Here is a 20,127-nt window from a genome sequence, read left to right as displayed (position 1 = left end):
TACAAACTCTTGAAAAGGGATCAGTCACCAGAGTTCCAGGCTAGTTTCGGCTATTGGCTAGAGTACGCAGGTAAGAGAAAAAGCCCACATCTCAAAGGGGAAGTCAACATTAGAGATAAATATTTAAAGAACACAAGGAACAGAGATGGCTGACCAGTCAAAATGCCCATTAACTAAATTCATATAGAGTTTTTTTTAATCCTGGAACACTACCTACTACTAGGAGTGAAATGTGTGTAGGAACACTTGGCAAAATGTAAAAGCAAAAATACTTATCAGTCCCATTGCCAATTCTAGTCTAGTCTAGGGAACCCAGGTCACCAAAGCAGAGCACGCTGAACTTTAACCACTAGGCCATGAGGGCTGGCTCTCCAGTCACTATTCTTTTTTTTTTTTTTTTTTTTAAGATTTTATTTTTCCTTTTTCTCCCCAAAGCCTCCCGGTACACAGATGTGTATATTTAGTTGTGGGTCCTTCTAGTTGTGGCATGTGGGATGCCACCTCAGCATGGCTTGATAAGCAGTGCCATGTCGGCACCCAGGATTTGAACCGGCAAAACCCTGGGCCGCTGAAGCGGAGTGCCTGAACTTAACCATTTGGCTACAAGGCCAGCCCCTCTAGTCACTATTCTTAAGACTGGTATTGAAGGCCAACAAAAATACAATTTCCTTGGGTCAGCCCTGGTGGCCTAGTGATTAAGTTCGGTGCGCTCTGCTTCAGCAGCCCAGGTTCAGTTCCTGGACACAGACCTACACCACTCATCTGTCAGTGGCCATGCTGTAGCAGCAGCTCACATACAAAAAACAGGAAGACTGCCAGCTGATGTTAGCTCAGGGCAAATCTTGCTCAGGGAAAAAACAAAACAATCTCTTTTGGTATAATGCTTGGGATTTGTTCCAAAATAATCCAAAGAGGCGGGGGTGAAGGAGTCAGAAGAAACAAGTGTGGCTATGAATTGATTATTATTACAGCTGATTAACACAAATATGAGAGTTCATTATACTATTCTTTGCATACACTTGAAGTTTTCCATAATAAAACATGACAACATTATTTTCCTAATCCTCAATCTCCCAAAAAAGACAGACTTCAATCTCATTTAAGAACCTTTAGGAGTATATAAGAGAGGATGTTACTCAAATTAGTACAGAGGAGGGAGGGAGGGAGAAAGGAAGGAAGGAAGAAAAATCCAATGTTCTTTAATTTGCTATACGAAAAACAAGGATTAAGGATGTACACCCTAAATGCTAAAATCAGAATATATTAATTAATAATAATTAAATCAATGGCCCAACAACTTGCAAAATGTTATACATCTAGTAAAATGAACATTAGGAATCCAATGAATCAAATCAACATGGGAAAATGTTTAATTCACTTAGTGAAGCAAGCAAAATGGAAATTTAATTATGGTTTAAATCCATATAAACATATACATAAAATATATAATAAAATATACATATGGACATGGACTAGTTAGAAAGGAATACAACCATGGGTTTTGGTGGTAGAATTGTAAATGAGTATTTGTAAAAACTTGTTATAATGCTGCTTTATGAGGGGGAAAAAAAGACACATGGCCATACTGCTCCCCAACTACTGCACAGAGAAGCATCTCCAGAGCACACCAGGAAGCCTGTCTGCAGGGCACCACGGAGACCCCAGCGGCACCAGGATGAGGACTACATTGTTGTTAGCTCTCTGCTATACAATGAAGGACAACGCCTCAGTACAGAACAGAGCTGCTCTCATAAGCCCATCATTTGCTATTCATTAGCACTGGCATACATACCATATAAATATTAGGCAAACACTTTTTCAACTTGTTAAAAACTCTGTGGAAAAACAACAAAATAAAATACAGTCTAGAGAAATAATATTAAAAGTTCATCAGTGTTTGGGTATAGAACACATCAGAAAGCTGTTAGGCCCACAAACTAAGAAAAAATTGGCCCAGCTTTTAGATGAAGGCAGTTACCCTTCTCCTTTTCATATGACATTTCTGCACAACTAGTTTTTCTGTTTTTAATTTTGAAAAGCATTTTCCACCCATGTCCCTAATGAAGCTTGAAATTAACATGGCCTTTTCAATTCCTTCTTTGTGCACCAGCATGAAACAGTTTGGATCTAGGAAACATCACAAGGTAGAAGCAGGACAATATTACAGAGGACTATTTTTTTTAAGCCTTGAAGCACTGTTTACACATTCTCAAGATTGATAGAAATGTGGTTGGCTCATTGCTCCATCTTCTCTGTCTGGACTAGGCCCTAAATGGCCTAGGAGTCAGGGAAATGTTCATTATATGTTCTTTTTAGTCAAGGATGTAGACAGGGGTGTGTAGAGCTTCTTCACCTTCTTTGGGATAAAAATACTGCCTTAAAGAGACAGAACAGGAAAGATACGGAATTGCTTCTATCCAGAAAGGTAAATCCATAAAGAACATGTATATGACCATATCATAATTCTCCCACATACACCGAACAAACTAACAGAGACAAACACACAAAAAGTTTTTACTACATCTTGCTTCCTAGAAAAGGAATAAGAAATTTGGAGTCCAGGAACCATGGGTTTGAGTCTTGGCTCCAGTTACTATCTGACTGAAAGCAAGAGACAGAGTCTAACTTACAGGATTAAAGTTAATAGAAATGAAACTGCTCTAACACACTAGAATACTCTGTAATTATTACTACTAAGGAAACAATAAAAGAAAGGAGATAAGAACTGAGAGTTCTGGGAAAGGAAAAGTAAAATTATTTCTTACAAAAACAAAAATAGGTAACTATGGACTTCTTAGTGGTCACTTAAATGTCAAGACAGAGTCAATTCCAATTTTCTTGTTATTTCCTTGCACTTACCATGACAGGAGGCCCAGATTAGGAGGAGAGATCCCCAGCCCTTCTTCAATATCTGGCAAGACTTCTCTTTCCTTTATGCCTGGATCTTTAAAAAGAAAAAAAAAAAAAGGACAAAATTGGCAATTTTCCCCCTACTTGGCCTTACCCTAATTAAAGGAACTGTAAATACATGGACCTAAAGACCTGACCAGAATCAGCCAAGAAAAAGTTGATTATCACCCAGACAATTCCCACTAATCAAATCCAAACTCCACAGTGGCTTTGTGAAAATCCTCCTGGTCATAACCTATTTGGGCAAAAAAGTAGCAAAGGCTCATGTTCCTAATGTTGACAGTAATACAAAAAATGTGAAAATCATAAAGCAATAATAATTAAAACCAACCTACAAATGCAAAAAACAATATTCTTGGATTATTACAGGATGTTTTTGTAGTTACCTGTAAATTCAAAATGGATCTCTCTATCCGTGGGTAACAAACTGGCTTACAAAGCAAAATACGAAAAAAATCACCTTATGGCCGTAATATTCTATGTTCATCTGAAAATTCACATAAACTATGCTAATATCTTTACCTGGTTTTTAAAAACAATTAAAGGGATGGAGAAGGAATATTCAACTAGAAACTCAAAGACAGGCCAGGAAGAGCACTATCATCTTGTTAATAAGTTGCTTTTTAAAAAAATAGATTAGTTGCATGCAAAGCCAGCATTTCTGGTTTGATAAACTTCCATGAATATAGGATATTTTAGGGAGTCTGGGACTCAATACTCAAAATAAATTCTTTAAGAACAGTCTAAGTGAGGGAAGAGAGAACATCAAAGGAGTGGCAGGGCCCAAAACATGTGGAGCCTTGCATAGTTGTGAGCAGAGGAGTAGCATGAGGTGACTTAAAGGATGGCTCTGGCTGTTAGGTGGGAACAGACTAGACTGTTGGGGGGCTGAGGAACACAGGAGGAAGCAGAAAGACCAGTTAGAAGGCAATAATCACTACAAGGCAGTAGTGATGGAAATAGCGGGATATTGCTGGATTCTGGATATATTTGGAAATTATCACCCACAGGATTTGAGCTGATGAATGAGATAAGAGAAAAAGAGAGAACTTGAACTTTTTAGTTTCAGCAACTGGAAGCAAGGATTTCCCATTTATTGATGAAGGAAGACCACAAGAAAAATGGATTCCCCACTCTGTGAAGGTACAGGAGGGGAAACTGGGAATAACAGGTTCCATCTTAGATACGTTAATGTTTGAGATGCCTATTAGATATCCAACTGAAGATACCAAGTAGAGAGCTGAATAAACCAGCCTGGAGATGAAGAAGATGGAAGCTAGAGATATTAACAAAAATCTGGGAGATATCCGTGTGTGAATGGCATTAAAGCTACTTAATTCAGGAACAAATACAGATGGAGAAGCTAAGAAGATCAAAGATAGCAGTTTGAGGTGCTCCACTGTTTAGAGGCTGGAAGGGTGAGGAAGAACCAAGTGGTTCAGTAACAAACCAAGTCAGAGTCATCATTCTTACCATTCTTCAAACCCAAAACAAATCTTTGTGATTTACCTAGCTCAAGAACACAAGTTAGCATAAAATTCTTACTTACTCATTCATTTCAATAAGTATTTATTCAATAACTACTGTATTCCAGGCACTGTTCTAGATTTAGAGGAGACAACTGTGTACAAAAAATTCATGGAGCTTAATTTTACTGCGTGTCTTCCCCACCAGAAACAAACCAATAGATATGTTTATGCCAGGTTATGTAATACGTTTATGTAAGTGTTACAAAGAAAATAAAGCAAAGTTTGGGGATAGGGAGTAACAAAGAAGTGCTATTTTAGATGGGGTGGCAAGAGTATGTAAAGAGGCACCCTGGTGGAATTAACTAAAAAGGAGAGGAAGAAAGGCAAAGAAACTATTTCTGAGGGTATAAACTTATTAGAAGAAATGTTTTAAAGATCACTTTAAAAAGAAACACCTGCTGGACAAACTAAAAAAGAACAAAACTGTCCTAATGTTGTGCAAAACGCATTTTTGTGTATTAGAATTAAACTTCTGATGACAGCATTACATACACAAACTGCTATATCTTAAACAACTTAAATGGAAGTGAATGTATTTGATATGTTTTGCAAAACAACTCAAAATGCAGCTCCAGTGATGAAGATATTAATGTCAAAAATGTAGGTGGAATGTGGAGAAGCTGAAACCCTCAGACATTGCTGGTAAGAATGTAAAATGCTGCAACCTCTGTGGAAAACAATTTGGCAATTCCTTAAGTTACATAGAGTCACCACATCAGGCATCAGTTCTACTCCCAGGTATATATCTGTGAGAACTGAAAACATATGTCCACATAAAAACTGCACACAAATGTTCACAGCAGCATTATTCATCATAGCCAAAAAGTAGAAATACTCCAAATGTCCATCAACTGATGAGTGAATAAACAAAATGTGGTATATTCACACAGTGGAATATTACTCGGGAATAAAAAGGATTGAAATACTGATACACAACACAACATGGATGAATCTGAAAACAGTATACTAAGTAAAAGAAGCTAGGCACAAAAGACCACATGTTGTACAATTCTATGTATACAAAATGTCCAGAATAGATAAATCCATAGAGACAAAAAGTAGATTAGTGGTTGTCAGGGGTTAGGTTGAGGAAGAAACAGGGGGTGACTGCTCACGGATACAGGGTATCTTTGTAGGGTGATGGAAATGTTCTGGAATTAGATAATGGTGGTGTTCATTGCCATTATACACATACTAAAAACTCCTGAATTGTATACTTTAAAGGAGTGAGCATTATGTGGTGTGAATTACAGCTCAATAAAAAAATGTACGTGAAGAGTATGAATATAATCAAACTCTTCATTAAATACTAAAAATAATCTTACTGCAAAAAAGTTATGGGACCAATCCAGCAGCAATGAGTATTCTAAGCATCTAGACTATGGTCTCTAAAGGCCAATTCCAACTTCAAAAAGAGCAGCAGCCCTTGAGAAGTAATAGACAATTCCAGGTCTCGCACAGAAAATGTGTAATTTGATTCCAGAACATATTATTAAATTGGAAAGCAAGCAAACTATCAAAGACTACTGAGGTTATGTCAAAAGGACTTGGGAGCCGACTTGAACAGACTTACTGGCCAAAAAAGGAATAATCTGAGCAAAAATGGTAAATGCAATGGATTCAGTTTCAATACACTGAAGTATGAGTTCATAATGATACTCTCTCTCTCTCTCTCATTGGTCACTGCTGGAGAAGGCTATATAACCAACCTCTTATTTTTGAAAAATAGTAAATAAGGGGAAATAACTATTATTTATCCTGCTTTTCCTATACAAACTGAACCTTTATGCTAGTAGTTGGTAAAAGGGGAGTATTCCACCTAGTACATGAAGAAGGAAAGACAGAAATAGCTATCACCACTTTACAACTGCTAATGAAATATAGGATGCAAATAACCATCTAGTCTACACACTAGAAAACTACAGAAAAATAATACTTTTTTTTTTTTTTTTTTGAGGAAGATCAGCCCTGAGCTAACTAATGCCAATCTTCCTCTTTTTGCTGAGGAAGACTGGCCCTGAGCTAACACCCATGCCCATCTTCCTCTACTTTATATGTGGGACGCCTACCACAGCATGGCTTTTGCCAAGCGGTGCCATGGCCGCAGCCGGGATCCGAACCGGCGAACCCCAGGCTGCCAAAGTGGAACGTGTGCACTTAACTGCTGCACCACCGGGCCAGCCCCAATACAAATTTTTAAAGTAAACTGCAAGACAAAAGAGAGAGATGGAAGGGAAATCTAGAGATTCAAAGAAACTTAATATGTCAACCAACTGCAATATATGGACTTTTTTTGGATCCTGATTCAAAGTATAAAATAAGTTGAGACATTCAGAGAAATCTGACTACATACTAAATATTTGATATTAAGGAATTATTATTAATTTTCTGTATAACTGACAATATTTTTTGCAGTTTATGGTTTTTTAAAAAAGAGTTTATCTTTTAGATATACAACTGAAATATGCACACATGAAGTGATACATCAAGAAGTAGGCAGAAAGAGTAGGAATATCTATAAAACAGGATGGGCCATGAGTTGATACCTTTTGAAGTCCAATTAGATAAGTAAATAGAGATTCATTAAACTATTTTATCTACTTTTATACATTTAAAATTTTCACATAATGAAGTTTTCTTAACATCATGGGAATTCTTCTACCTCAAAACCCCCAGTTATTGAATAATTTAAAGGGTCAAAGTTGTAGCTGTCAGAAAACCAGTGCTCTTACAGTGAACATATCAACATGCACTGTGTCTTTTAAGAATTTTTTAGTGAAATTTAAAGAAAAACTCTCACAGGCACCACAGACTTAGCTGTCCCAACTGAAATTTACTCATCTGCAGTGACACTGAACTAGAAATCAAATTTCACTTACAAAGTAAACTGTCGATCAACAGATATATCTACATTAGCTATTTTCCAAGTCAAGTCCAATTTTTTAATGAGTACAGAAATACTAAGACAAAGATTTGCCACTTAGGATTAAAAGTCTCAATTTAAACACATTCATTACCAAGAAATGATGCCTTCCATTTCTACATCAAATAAAGACTCTATAAAATGGTGTGCTGCACTTTATTCAGTCAGTCAACAATTATCTGAGAACCTACTATATGTCAGACAGTATGACACTGTGCTGGTTCCTGCTCATATTCCAGTGTAGATGATGGAAACAAATAATAATACAAATTGTGCTAAATGTGATGAAGGAAACAAACGGGATGCTGAGACAGAGACTGGGGTCGGGGGGGCAGTGTGGAAGTCCCACTTTAGATAAGGTCGTCAGAAAAACTCTCTGAATAGCAAGTTTCTGGTACAGGAACAGCCTGGACCAGACATGTGTTCCTGACATGGGAAAGATTCCATCATTTTCAAAGGATTAAAAGGAGAAAACCAGTATAGCCAAAATGTACTGAGTCAGAAAAAAAAATGGCCCATCTTGAAGGTAAAGAAATGCACAAGAGGGGCTGGCCCGGTGGCGCAGCGCTTAAGTGCCCACATTCCACTTCGGCAGCCCAGGGTTCGCCGGTTCGGATCCCAGGTGCGGACATGGCACTACTTGGCAAGCCATGCTGTGGTAGGCGTCCCACATATAAAGTAGAGGAAGATGGGTACGGATGTTAGCTCAAGGCCAGCCTTCCTCAGCAAAAAGAGGATTGGCAGCACATGTTAGTTTAGGGCCAATCTTCCTCAATCAATCAATCAATAAAAGAAATGCACAAGAGAAAGATCATATAAACAGTAAGGAGTGTAGATAACATTCCAAGTGTGATAGGAAGCCATGTCAAACAGCAGAATGACATGATTTGATTTTAAGATCACTCTGGCTACTGTGTGGTGAATAGATTAGAAAACAAAAAGAACAAAGAGAATCAGGAGACAATTACAGGAAGGAGGATGATGGCTTGATTTAAAATGGAGGCAGTACAGATATCACCTTACACCCGTTAGATTGGCAAAAACATCCAAAACCAAGAGTGACAAATGTTGGAGAGGATGTGGAGAAAAAAGAACCCTCATACACTGTTGGTGGGAATGCAAACTGGTACAGCCACTATGGAAAACAGTATGGAGATGTCTCAAAAAGTTAAAAATAGAAATACCCTATGACCCAGCCATCCCATTACTGGGTATCTATCCTAAGAACCTGATATCAGAAATCTCAAGAGTCTGTTGCACCCCTATGTTCATCGCAGCATTATTTACAATAGCCAAGACGTGGAACCAGCCTACATGCCCAGAAACTGATGATTGGATAAAGAAGATGTGGTATATATACACAATGGAATACTACTCAGCCATAAAAAAAGACAAAATTGGCCCATCACAACAACGTGGATGGACCTCGAGGGTATTATGTTAAGCAAAATAAGCCAGTCAGAGAAAGACGAACTCTATATGACTCCACTCATAGGTGGAAGTTAGTATATTGATAAGGAGATCTGATCGGTGGTTACCAGGGAAAAGGGGGGGTGGGGGGAGGGCACAGAGGGGGAAGTGGTGTACCGACAACATGACTAACAAAAATGTACAACTGAAATCTCACAAGGTTGTAATCTATCATAACATTAATAAAAAAATAAATAAAAAATATAAAACGGAGGCAGTACAGATGGAATAAAAGCTTAAGGATGTGAAAGGTATTCTGGAATATAACTCACAGTAACAGGTAAAGGCCTAGATATTGGGGCTAAGGGAAATTAAAGAATTTATGGTCTAGGAGGGGAGATAAGAAAACAAAAATATTTCAAAGACGTGCAGCTTTAAGCATCTGAGGAAAGGTAAGCTTTCTACAGGAATTCGAAGTTCATAAGAAAAAGCCATGATCATGGGTAACTCTGCAACCAACGTGAACCAAGTAGTTGCTGAAGGTCTTTATAAAACTACAAAGAGCAAATACGACCAACCCTTAAGAAATATTCAACAACTGACTCCCAAATCTTGGGTCCCAGAGTGGTAATTATACTATCATCACAAAAAGAAGAAACTGAGTCATTACTGTTAATCTAACAGAGGTAGTTTAATACTTTTTCATTTTTTAGTTGTAACAGTAATGCATGCTCCTTGTAAGAAATTTTAAAATAGAGGTGTAAAAAGTAACCAAGTATCCTCATATACTGCTGGTAGGAATGTAAATTGGTACAGCCTCGTTGGAAAATAGCCTGGCAGTTCCTCAAACCATTAAACACAGAGTTACCACCTAACCAAGCAATTCCACTCCTAGCTTTCTACCCAAGAGAGAGAAACATATACATCCACACAAAAACTCGTGCATACACGTTTATAAAAGCACTATTCAAAATAGTCAAAAGGTGGAAACAACCCAAATGTTCCACTGACAAACGAATGGATAAACAAAATGTGGTATATCCAAAAATGGAATATTATTCAGCCAAGTATTGATATCTGTACCAATAAGGATGAACCTTGAACACATATGCTAAGTAAAAGAAGCCAATCACAAAAGACCACATTTTATATGTCATTTATATGAAATGTCCAGAACAGGGAAATCTACAGAGATAGAAAGTGGATTAGAGGTTGCTTATGGCTCGGGGGAGGTTGTTAAAGGGTATGGAGTTTCTTTTCAAAGTGATAAAATGTTCTGAAATTGACTGCAATGATGGTCGCACAACACTGAATATCCTGAGCCACTGCATTATACACTCTAAATGGATCAAATATATAGTATATGAATTATCTCTCAACAAATCTTTTTTTTTTAAGTAAGCAAGCAGAAGTTCCCTTCTCACTTTTTGTTGCCTTTCACTTTACCTACACGTAAGTACAACCACTGTTAACTATTTTATAATTCTGTCCAGGATACTTCTTTATGTATATACAAAGACACACATAATCTACCAAAAAAAGAGAGAGAGCGGCCGGCCCAGCGGCACAGCGGTTAAGTGCGCATATTCCACTTCGGCAGCCTGGGGTTCGCTGGTTCAGATCCCGAGTACGGACATGGCACCACTTGGCATGCCATGCTGTGGTAGGTGTCCCACATATAAAGTAGAGGAAGATGGGCATGGATGTTAGCTCAGGGCCAGTCTTCCTCAGCAAAAAGAGGAGGATTGGCAGTAGTTAGCTGAGGGCTAATCTTCCTCAGAGGAAAAGAAAGAGAGAGAAAGAGAGAGAGGGTCATACTACATTCATTGTTTTGCAACTTTTTTCTTCAATTAATGTACCAAATCCTTCCTGTGTCAGTACATACTTTCAGACAGCAGTTCAGTATTCCATTATATTCCAGTCTACCACAACTTAACCATGAACCAATTGCTGAGATATTTAGGTTATTTCCATTTTTCTGTTACAATCAAAAAAGCCACAGTAACCATCTTTGCCCATATCTCTGCAAGTCACAATTTCTACAGCCCTGATTCTTAAAAATAAATTTATGAAAAGATACATATGTGGGGGCAGGGGGAAGAGGTTCATTATTGCTTAAGACCACACAGACTTACTCCTATATTTATGGAAAAAAAAATTAACCAAAACATATTTATCAACTCGATAGAAGTTTTAATGTTCTATAATCTAAAAGGTTAAAATATTAAATACCCATAAGCAGTATTTGTATTAATTCTGAAGCATGTTTGTACATGTACAAAAAAATGATACAACTGTTAACAACGGTTACCCTTCTAAGGAAGAAGGTGAGAACAGGGACTTTCAGTTTTTATACTTTTAGAATTACACTTATAATTAGGAAAGTAAACTTTTCTACAAAGAAGTTCATAAGAAGGAAACTCAATATTTCATAAAAGGTTTTCACTTAACCTAAGACAGAGTGTGACAATAATGACCCCAATCAAAAAAACAATCAGGGACATAGAGCAATGGCTCTGAGGGCAGATGAGATAAGAGTCCTGAGCCAGCCATACACTAATCTATGACACTGAGGGCAAGTCATGCCACCTCTCTGAGCCTCTGTTTCTTCATCTGTAAAATGAGAATAAAAAATGCATCAAAGAGTTGTGAGGATTAAAAGATAATGCATACAGTGTGCTTAGTATAGTTACTGGCATATAGAAACAAGCACTTTTTAAAATCATTCATTAAGATATTCCATTACCCACAAACAATTTAGAAAAGGCAGTTCCCATCTCTGCCCTCTTTTTTTATATACATATATACATGTGCGCATGCGTACAACATATATATACGCACATATACATGCGTACGCAAATACATACTTATTTTTTCTGAACCACTGAAAAGAGAGTTGCATACGCCACGCCTCTTTACCCCTTACTACTTGAGTACATACTTCCTAAGAACAAAAATAATCTCTTACATAATCACAAGCTCTGGTTTTCAAATTCAGGAAATTTAACATTGATATAGTACTTTAATCTATTTTCTATATTCCAATTTGGTCAACTGACATAATTATATCCTTTACAGTGATTTTTTTTTCCCTCCATAAAGGATCCAGTCTAGGATCACATATTGGATCTAGCTGTCATAGCTCTTAAGTTTCTTTCAATCTGGGACATATATTATATTAATTCAAACAATATTCTTCCCGACATAAAATTTAATAATCTCACATCTTTCCCTCTATACCTAAGCCATGTTTCTTCAGATATGAATGCAACAATTCTTCATTCTGTTTTGTAAACAGAATCTAAGTCTTAGAGGCCTTATCTAAAGTTAATAATGATTCTGAAGTTAAAAATCAATAAACATTTACATTATTATGGCAATGTAAAAATTAAACACTGCAGCCAAGTAATACGTTAGGATTACATTTCCTTCTTTAAAGGCCTAATATGTGACCCACTGGGCCAAATAAAGGATAAGATTCTTATTCTAAGCATTAGAGTCAAATGATTTCTCTTTTCTTAATATATGCATGAAAATTTGACAGCTAGGATCTGCAGGTTTCTCCGGGCTCCATCATCACTACCACACCATGGATGTAACTTCTGAGAAATCTTTACAGAGTAAAATATCATTTAATCTTCCTACTGAACACGGTATCTCATCTTTCAGGCACCAGCTAAGGAGAACTTACTCAATTCTTCATGCAATAACTAAAACTTACACTTGCAAACAATAACTCAACCAAGTGAGACAAAGAGCAAGCAACTTGGACTACAAGGACACAGATTATACATACAATATAAATCCTTCACTATAGCTAGAAAGAAGGAAAAACACAGCACCCTGAATCAACAAGATTATGATAACTACTCTCTATTACAACCACAGAATCTATTCTCCGTTATTCTTACCAAAAAAACCCACAAAAATCCTAATTAAAATGAAATTATACTGAGAAGACACTGGTATCCCAGGATTTAGGGAATGTTTGTGTGAACTGAAATTCAAATATGAGGATAGTTCTTGCCTTCAAGGTGCTCACAATCCTAAAATAAGGCAGAGTGTGATTAGCGATATAGAAATAGTATTACACGAGGATGCAAAAGACAAAGAAATGGGTTCTGATGTGGGCACTCAAGGAAGGCTTTTTGGAACACTCAAGCTTTTAATGGTTGAACCAGCCAGATTCTGAGCTACTGAGACAAAGGGGGAACAGGAGTGGCACAAGCAAAGAATGAGACCAAAAAAAAAAAAAGCACAGTGCAAAGTATTTGAGGGACAGTAAGCAGGTCAGTGTGGCCACAGCAAAAGGTGTTCTAGGTGTGTGGGAAAAACAGGGTGACTAGCTGCAGGAGATGTGTTTAAAGCCCACTGGTGAAGAGACTAAAAGGCCATGCTAAGAAGTTTGATGCTTATTCTGGAGACAAAGTCATGCTAAAGTTTTTGCAACAAGGGAATGATTTGGATCTAAAAACTTAACAAAGCAACAATTTCTCTTTTCAATAAAATTAGATTATAATTTCCTAAATTAAAAAGAAGGCAGAAACATGAGACAGTAATAAAGACTTAGGTAGAAACAGATAAACACAGGCCTATGAAAGGAAGGACAAGACAGGGATTAACATCCACACTGAGGACAGGACTAACAAAATTTTTAGAACTTGTTTTCTAGTGAAACATCTAGTAATGAGGCCTTGATTTTCATATAGATATATAACAATTTAAGAAAACTCAAAACAAGAATCAAGCTTCAATTTGAAAGAATTCCATCCTGCTAAAGACTGTCCACTTTAAACAAAAAATTAGGGCTATAATTCATTTAATCTCAACATAAATACAAGTTTCCGGGAACACTATATTAGATTATGGCACAATTATATATGGGAAAAGTAATCTGACTTGAGTCCTAGTGAAAAAAACACCATATTTAGAGACTTAACATTAAAGTTAACATACAAGACCTCATCTAAATAATTAGGTACACAAACAGACCCCAAAAATTAATCTTAATTTAAATTAAATTTAAAGTAAATTAGTAGGGAGAAAAAATTAGTAAATTGAAGGGCGGGGGGGACCAAACTCACCTAATGAAGTTTGTCCCAAGAACTTTTTCTACTAGAACGTTTCATAAGAACATCTGCAAAAGAAAAACCAGTAGTTTTACAATGACAAATATCCTAAGAATCAAGTTAAGCCACTTCGATCTCCCCACAAGACTCTTCTCTAGAAGTTAGAATGCCGTGACAACATGTTATTTGTTAAATTATTACGATACAGACCATTTAATCAACTACAGATTTTAGAAGGTTTAATTGCGCAAAATGGGCTCACCCAGGCCTCAGCATGCCTTTGAAAACTGTAGAACTGTCCAAACAGAATTTCCAGGAACCTACAGATACTCCTATTTAAGGGTTTTTCTCAATCAAGCAAGCATGATTTCTGATGGCTTCTCAGGTAAATCTTCATGACTACAGGAACAAGTACTTTAAAAAACTAAAACTAACCCAGGAAGTCTAGGCTTGGACTTGGTAGTTTAAGGTGTTTTGTACACATAATTGGCCTCTACCAAGGCATCTTTTATGTGTAAGGGGGCAGAAATCAGGGCACAGTAGGAAGGTAGGGAGGAGGGAGTATAGTTGAAACAAAGAATTCTTGTCACAACTAAGCAACAATCTGACCTTTACAGAGATAAAAGATCTAACGGACCTGATTCCTTTGTAAGGATTTCTCTCAGTATTTGCAGACAACTCATCCTTCTAGGCTGACTGTTTACGTGACATGAAGTCACATACATGAACAAGACCGTACAAAATACCAAAATCCTAAAATTAAGGAGTCAGTTAACATAGCACATTATTCATATAACCTCCAGGAACATTTTAACTGAATAAGAACCATAAAAGGGAGGCTAAACACGCAATAATAAAGTTTTCTAATCATCCTACAAGTATTATTTTTGTCTCTCAGTAACTTTTTTTTTTTTAAAGATTTTATTTTTTTTCCTTTTTTTCCCCAAAGCCCCCCGGTACATAGTTGTATATTCTTCGTTGTGGGTCCTTCTAGTTGTGGTATGTGGGATGCTGCCTCAGCGTGGTTTGATGAGCAGTGCCATGTCCACGCCCAGGATTCGAACCAACGAAACACTGGGCCGCCTGCAGTGGAGCGCGCGAACTTAACCACTCGGCCACGGGGCCAGCCCCCGTCCCTCAGTAACTTTTAATTTAAATTTTGTAACTCAGGCCATATTAACCACATACTATATGGGAAAGGAAATAAAGTTATTCATAATTTGCAACTGCAGAAACAAACCATATTAAGTATCAAGATTGGTCTTGCTAAAGTTGTTTAACAAGGTATAATAGAGAAGTTGTATGCTACTGCAGGGAAGGTGGGGAGGTTGTAAATCTGTAACACCTTTTCTTGCTAGAGTATAATTTTTGCTGTGTATTTGAGCACTGAAATACATATTACAATTTTTTCCTTTATACTAAAGTTATAAATTGATTTTTTTTTTTTGAGAAAGATTAGCCCTGAGCTAATATCTGCTGCCAATCCTCCTCTTTTTTGCTGAGGAAGACTAGCCCTGAGCTAACATCCGTGCCCATCTTCCTCTACTTTATATGTGGGACACTTGCCACAGCATGGCTTGACAAGCGGTACAGAGGTCCACACCTGGGATTCCAACCAGCAAACCTGGGGCCATGGAAGCAGAACATGTTAACTTATCCATAGCGCCACTGGGCCGGCCCCTATTAACTGATTTTTAAAACTTATGTTTGTAGGTACATTATATTATCTATGTATTTTACTTTAGGGTAATAAAGAAACATTTGTTAAAAAGAACAGATGCTGGGTCTCTTTGTCCTTATCTGATTTGAAAAAAAAAAATCCAGATGGAATAGTACATGTGAAGGAACATTCTACTTAAAAAGTATTACATACAAAATGATGAGACATAGCTCACTGGAACTCAACAAGTGTCATGGGGCCAGCCCCGTGGCTCAGTGGTTGAGTTTGCACACTCCGCTTCGGTGGCCCAGGGTTTCGCAGGTTCACATCCTGGGCGCGGACTGGCGCCGCTCACTGGGCCACGGTGGGGTGGTGTCCCACATGCCACAGCTAGAAGGACCCACAACTAAAATATACAACTATGTACTGGGGGGACTGGGGGAGAAAAGGCAGAAAAAAAAAAAAAGTGTCAGAGTACGTACTACAAGGTTAACTGTCCAAAGACATGCCATGTGCTCAGAGTTCAGAGGAGGGACAGCCCAGGGAAGCTTCACAGGAAACAGAGAATTTCAAACAGGTTGTTAAAGATTGGGTGGGATTTAACTAAAGAGAAAGAAGGAACTAGAGTAATTCAAGAGAGGATGGCTGTTAATACCAAAGTAGGAAGAAAGCACAGCATTTGTGAGAAATAGAGAATAGGTCAGAATATTAAGAGAGCATTGAAGAAGGTAAGACTAGAAAGGCAGGACACAACCAAAGGCTTTAAGCTTTATGAGAGGAGAACAATAACACAAAAAGTGGTGGTGCTGAACAGAAGACAGTAGCAAGTAGGATGGTTTGGAAGGGAAAAGTCATTTACAATGTTCCTGGAATTGCCAAGGGCCCAATATTTCAATAATGAAAATGCAGAGGAAGACACCAAAGTGCGTGAAAGCATTAATTGCCTGAGCTTGATAACTGATTAGGAATGGGGAAAAAAGAAGCAGAGCAAGTTGTTAAAGATAACTGCAAAATTATAAGGCCTGCAGTGAGTAGAAAAAGGACGATATTGCTAAAAAATTAAGGGCAGCTTCCAAGGAAGCAACACCAGCTATGATATGCTGGCTTTAAAGATGGCCTCCCAAGTAGATGATGTACACCCAGAAGATAATTGATGGGAGGACGAGGAGGAGATGTGGAATTAAATTCAAGAGACAGGTCCAGTCTAGACATAAGAATGAATCGATGGTGCTAGATTTAATTCAAGGAAATCACTATACAATATAAGAATAATCTGACATGTTTTAGAATGTATTTGGTAATTTATTCTGTCAAAGATACAAGAAGTTCATGAATACAGAAGTGTTTGTGTAAAGTGTTCACAGGTGTAAAGTTCCAAGAGATGGACCAAACAACAGGCAGATTCAACAACAAGGTTCAGGCAGGTCTGCTTCAATGCTGGCAATGACTCTTCTTCCCAATAAACACAAGCAAACATCTACTTAGTTGGAAACAAGTATGTCACTGTGAAACATTGCCAACAAAATTAAAAACGCCCATGCCTCTTAGGACTATGTACCAGATAAAGGTGATGTGAGGTGAGTCTGAAAGCAGCTCTCCAGTGCCACAAGCTACCTTCCCATACCAGCAGGTATTCCATGTTACCAGTCATGTACACCTCAGAGAGTAAAAGCAGTTAAGTTTGGGTGACCTTGAACATTCATATATTTGAAGAGGTAGAATGCAAAGTGGTTATGTTAAACCTAAGCAATTACCTAAAGTATCTAATTACAAGGGATTCTTAAACATATTAAGCAATAATGAAGAGACAACCAGGGTGGGGGCTGGGGCAGGGTTTAACTAGAGTCACCTAAAGTTCCATCTCCAAGTGAAAAAAAAAATCTTTCTGAAGTTACCTGAACTAAGATGTAAAAATTTTACAATCACATATTTTACTATAAACAGGAATTTATCTACTACAGAAAACCCTAAAAAGAGTAAAAAATCAATATATTTAAATATTAAATACTATAATACTGGATATCACTGTGCAGCTGCATTGGAGAGGTGAATCTAACACAACAGTCAAAGTCCCCTTCTGGAAGACAATGAAGTCATGACTAAAAGGAAGGGCATGGAGGCCATAAGAAGGCTGATAAGAAATGAACACGTACATGGAACAGTTTATGTGATCATCTGTATGCCACCTACCACATAAGCTTCAACAAGGGCAAAGAGGCACACTAATTTGGACCATTTATATGATAAAAGAATTCAAACTACAAACACTAATCAGACTGAACCAAATTCATGAGGAAAAACTAAGAGACTCAGGCCTGGGCTGGGGCGGGGGGCGGGGAAGGTTAAGCAGCACTTTTTTTTGGCTAGGGTGCATTTTAACTTCGAAAGAACAACAGAATGTTTTCTACAGTCTTGTGCAGGATAATTAAGAGTTTAAAACTTTAAGAAGGAAACACTGAATAACAATTTTAAAGGCATCTTTTATTTTCACTGTATGTGAAAGAAATGGCTTTTCCTGCATATGCATTGCATATAAAGAAACAGATTCACAGCAAAACTTAAGCGTAGGGGCAATATAAAAATAATTCAGAGATGTTAAATTTTAGGAAGTAACTTTACAACTCCTGCTACTTTGGGCGAGTTTTTCAGCTTCTTAGTGTTTTCCTCATTTATGCCTAATAACTTTTCAGTGACTTGATGGATGATATGACTTCCCCAAACCAGGATGGCATGTTGGGTATGATTATTCCATGGTGGAGAGATGATTTAATCACTAGCAGTAAACAAAAGCCAACCATTTATCAACTGAGTAAAACTACTGTGGCGTGATCTTAGTCCCTGAACAGAAGCCCAAATCTCAGGTTCTCTAAAACCTTTGCTGCTGGGGCCAGCCCAGTGGCGCAGCAGTTAAGCGTGCACGTTCCACTTCAGCAGCCCGGGGTTCGCTGTTTTGGATCCCGGGTGCGGACATGGCACCGCTTGGTAGGCGTCCCACATATAAAGTAGAGGAAGATGGGCACGGGTATTAGCTCAGGGCCAGCCTTCCTCAGCAAAGAGGAGGATTGTCGGGAATCTTCCTCAAAAAAAAAAAAAACCTTTGCTGCTTTAGTCAACTCTAAATGAAAAGAGAAAAAAAGATACAGTTGAAAAAGCACAGCTGCATTCACCTATCATGATAAGTTCATTCTGATGGAGGTTCATTTAACAAATATTTTGGGGTGACAGGCACTATTTCAGACACAGGGTATGCGGCAGTGAACAAAACAAAGTTCCTGCCCTTACAGAGCTGCAATTCTATTGTCAACTATTATTCTCACAGGGCTGAATGCCCTCAGTGTGACTTTTCCCCCTACTTACTAAGACCATGCTTTGAAAAGATAAAAAGAAACAGTAAATATAAAACTGAGTCAGTGTTCTGGCTCAGTGAGATCTCCAAACAAGATGATTTAAAAAAAAAAAAACCACAAAACAAAACAACACTGTGTGTCTTTACTACCTCTTATGGAAACACTAAGGTCTGTGAGTTTTCAGGGATCCAGATGCACATTCATGATCAGTATACTGCATTCCTCTGCCAGCTGTACAGCACAGATAAGCAGCTAAAACATTATCATTTCCTAAGCAAAAAACAACCATCTTCTCCTTGAAAACAAAAATCCAGTAAGTCGTCAGAAACCATCAGCTGAAATCCACGTTATAATTACATTTCTGTATCAAAGAGTGTTTCACTGGTAATAAGTCTCTTGAACCAGCAACACTTAAGATAATGTTCACTACAACAAGTAAAAACTGTTTCAATAGATAATAACCAAAGATCAATCTTGTATAAGTCTGTGACTACGTTGGCAGTATAGAGTCTGGCTCATTCTTTATATACATATATAGGGGTGGGGGGAAGAGTTTTTTTTCAAGTGTGGAAGAAGTTCTCAACACATTCCTCAAAGGAGGCTCTGCAATAGACAGAACTTCAGTCAGTCAGTGATCAACACTTAAGATCATTTGTCTTCATTTAAATGGCTGAAATACTGACAGCTGCTTTTCCAAATGTAGACCCCAAAATGTGAGACGTGCTCTAGTATTTTTTTAGACATTAAAATTTGCTTGCACTTCAGATGTACCTTATTGCTTTTCACATCTCAAGTAGGCAAAAGAAAGCCCTGACCATGTTTCTCAGAAAAGATTAATTGTGATCAAACTTTAGCAAATTTGATTTATACTTATTAAAATCACTTATTTTACAAGTATTTTCCTTTTAAACTTAATCCTTATATAAGGGGTAGGAAGTGGGGGCAAGTATAAATCATATACAATGTCTTGGTGAAGACACTTTCTGGCAGTGTCCAGAAAAGATTAAAACCAAAGATCACATCACAATTTGCTGAAAAGGGTAAAAATTAAATAATTTTAAGAAAGAATGTGAAGTTTTTTTTATGTTCTGATTTGCTCTTTAAAATCACTTCCATAGAACACATTCAATTCATACTACTAACTCAGATATATTAAATCATTAATGGGATTGTAAGGAATTTCTATGAGTAATTTGTAATGTTATTTTCTAACATCACATGGTGGGCATCATTTTATTACTGAAATTAAGAATTTAAAACCTAATTTTATAAAGCAGCA

General features: G+C 37.4%; 1 protein-coding gene across 29 annotated transcripts in view; it reads right to left on the bottom strand.

The window, feature by feature from the left end:
- Window positions 1-20,127, bottom strand: part of MTMR3 (myotubularin related protein 3) — a 142,386-nt gene that overhangs the window by 53,179 nt on the left and 69,080 nt on the right. For 17 of the 29 annotated variants that reach the window (XM_070516353.1, XM_014835002.3, XM_070516347.1 and 14 more), the window contains 2 exons: window positions 13,857-13,909; window positions 2,860-2,944 (listed from right to left, as the gene is read on the bottom strand). In XM_070516353.1, the coding sequence (XP_070372454.1) occupies window positions 2,860-2,862 (3 nt within the window). In that variant the 5' untranslated portion in view covers window positions 2,863-2,944; window positions 13,857-13,909. The remainder of the gene's footprint in view (window positions 1-2,859; window positions 2,945-13,856; window positions 13,910-20,127) is intronic. The other 12 variants (XM_070516346.1, XM_070516344.1, XM_070516352.1 and 9 more) reach the window with 1 other exon arrangement.

Source organism: Equus asinus, chromosome 8 (assembly GCF_041296235.1).
Source record: "Equus asinus isolate D_3611 breed Donkey chromosome 8, EquAss-T2T_v2, whole genome shotgun sequence".
Taxonomy (NCBI): Eukaryota; Metazoa; Chordata; class Mammalia; order Perissodactyla; family Equidae; genus Equus; species Equus asinus.
The sequence above is the reverse complement of the archived record's forward strand: the minus strand, read 5'-3'. Positions and strand labels throughout refer to the sequence as shown.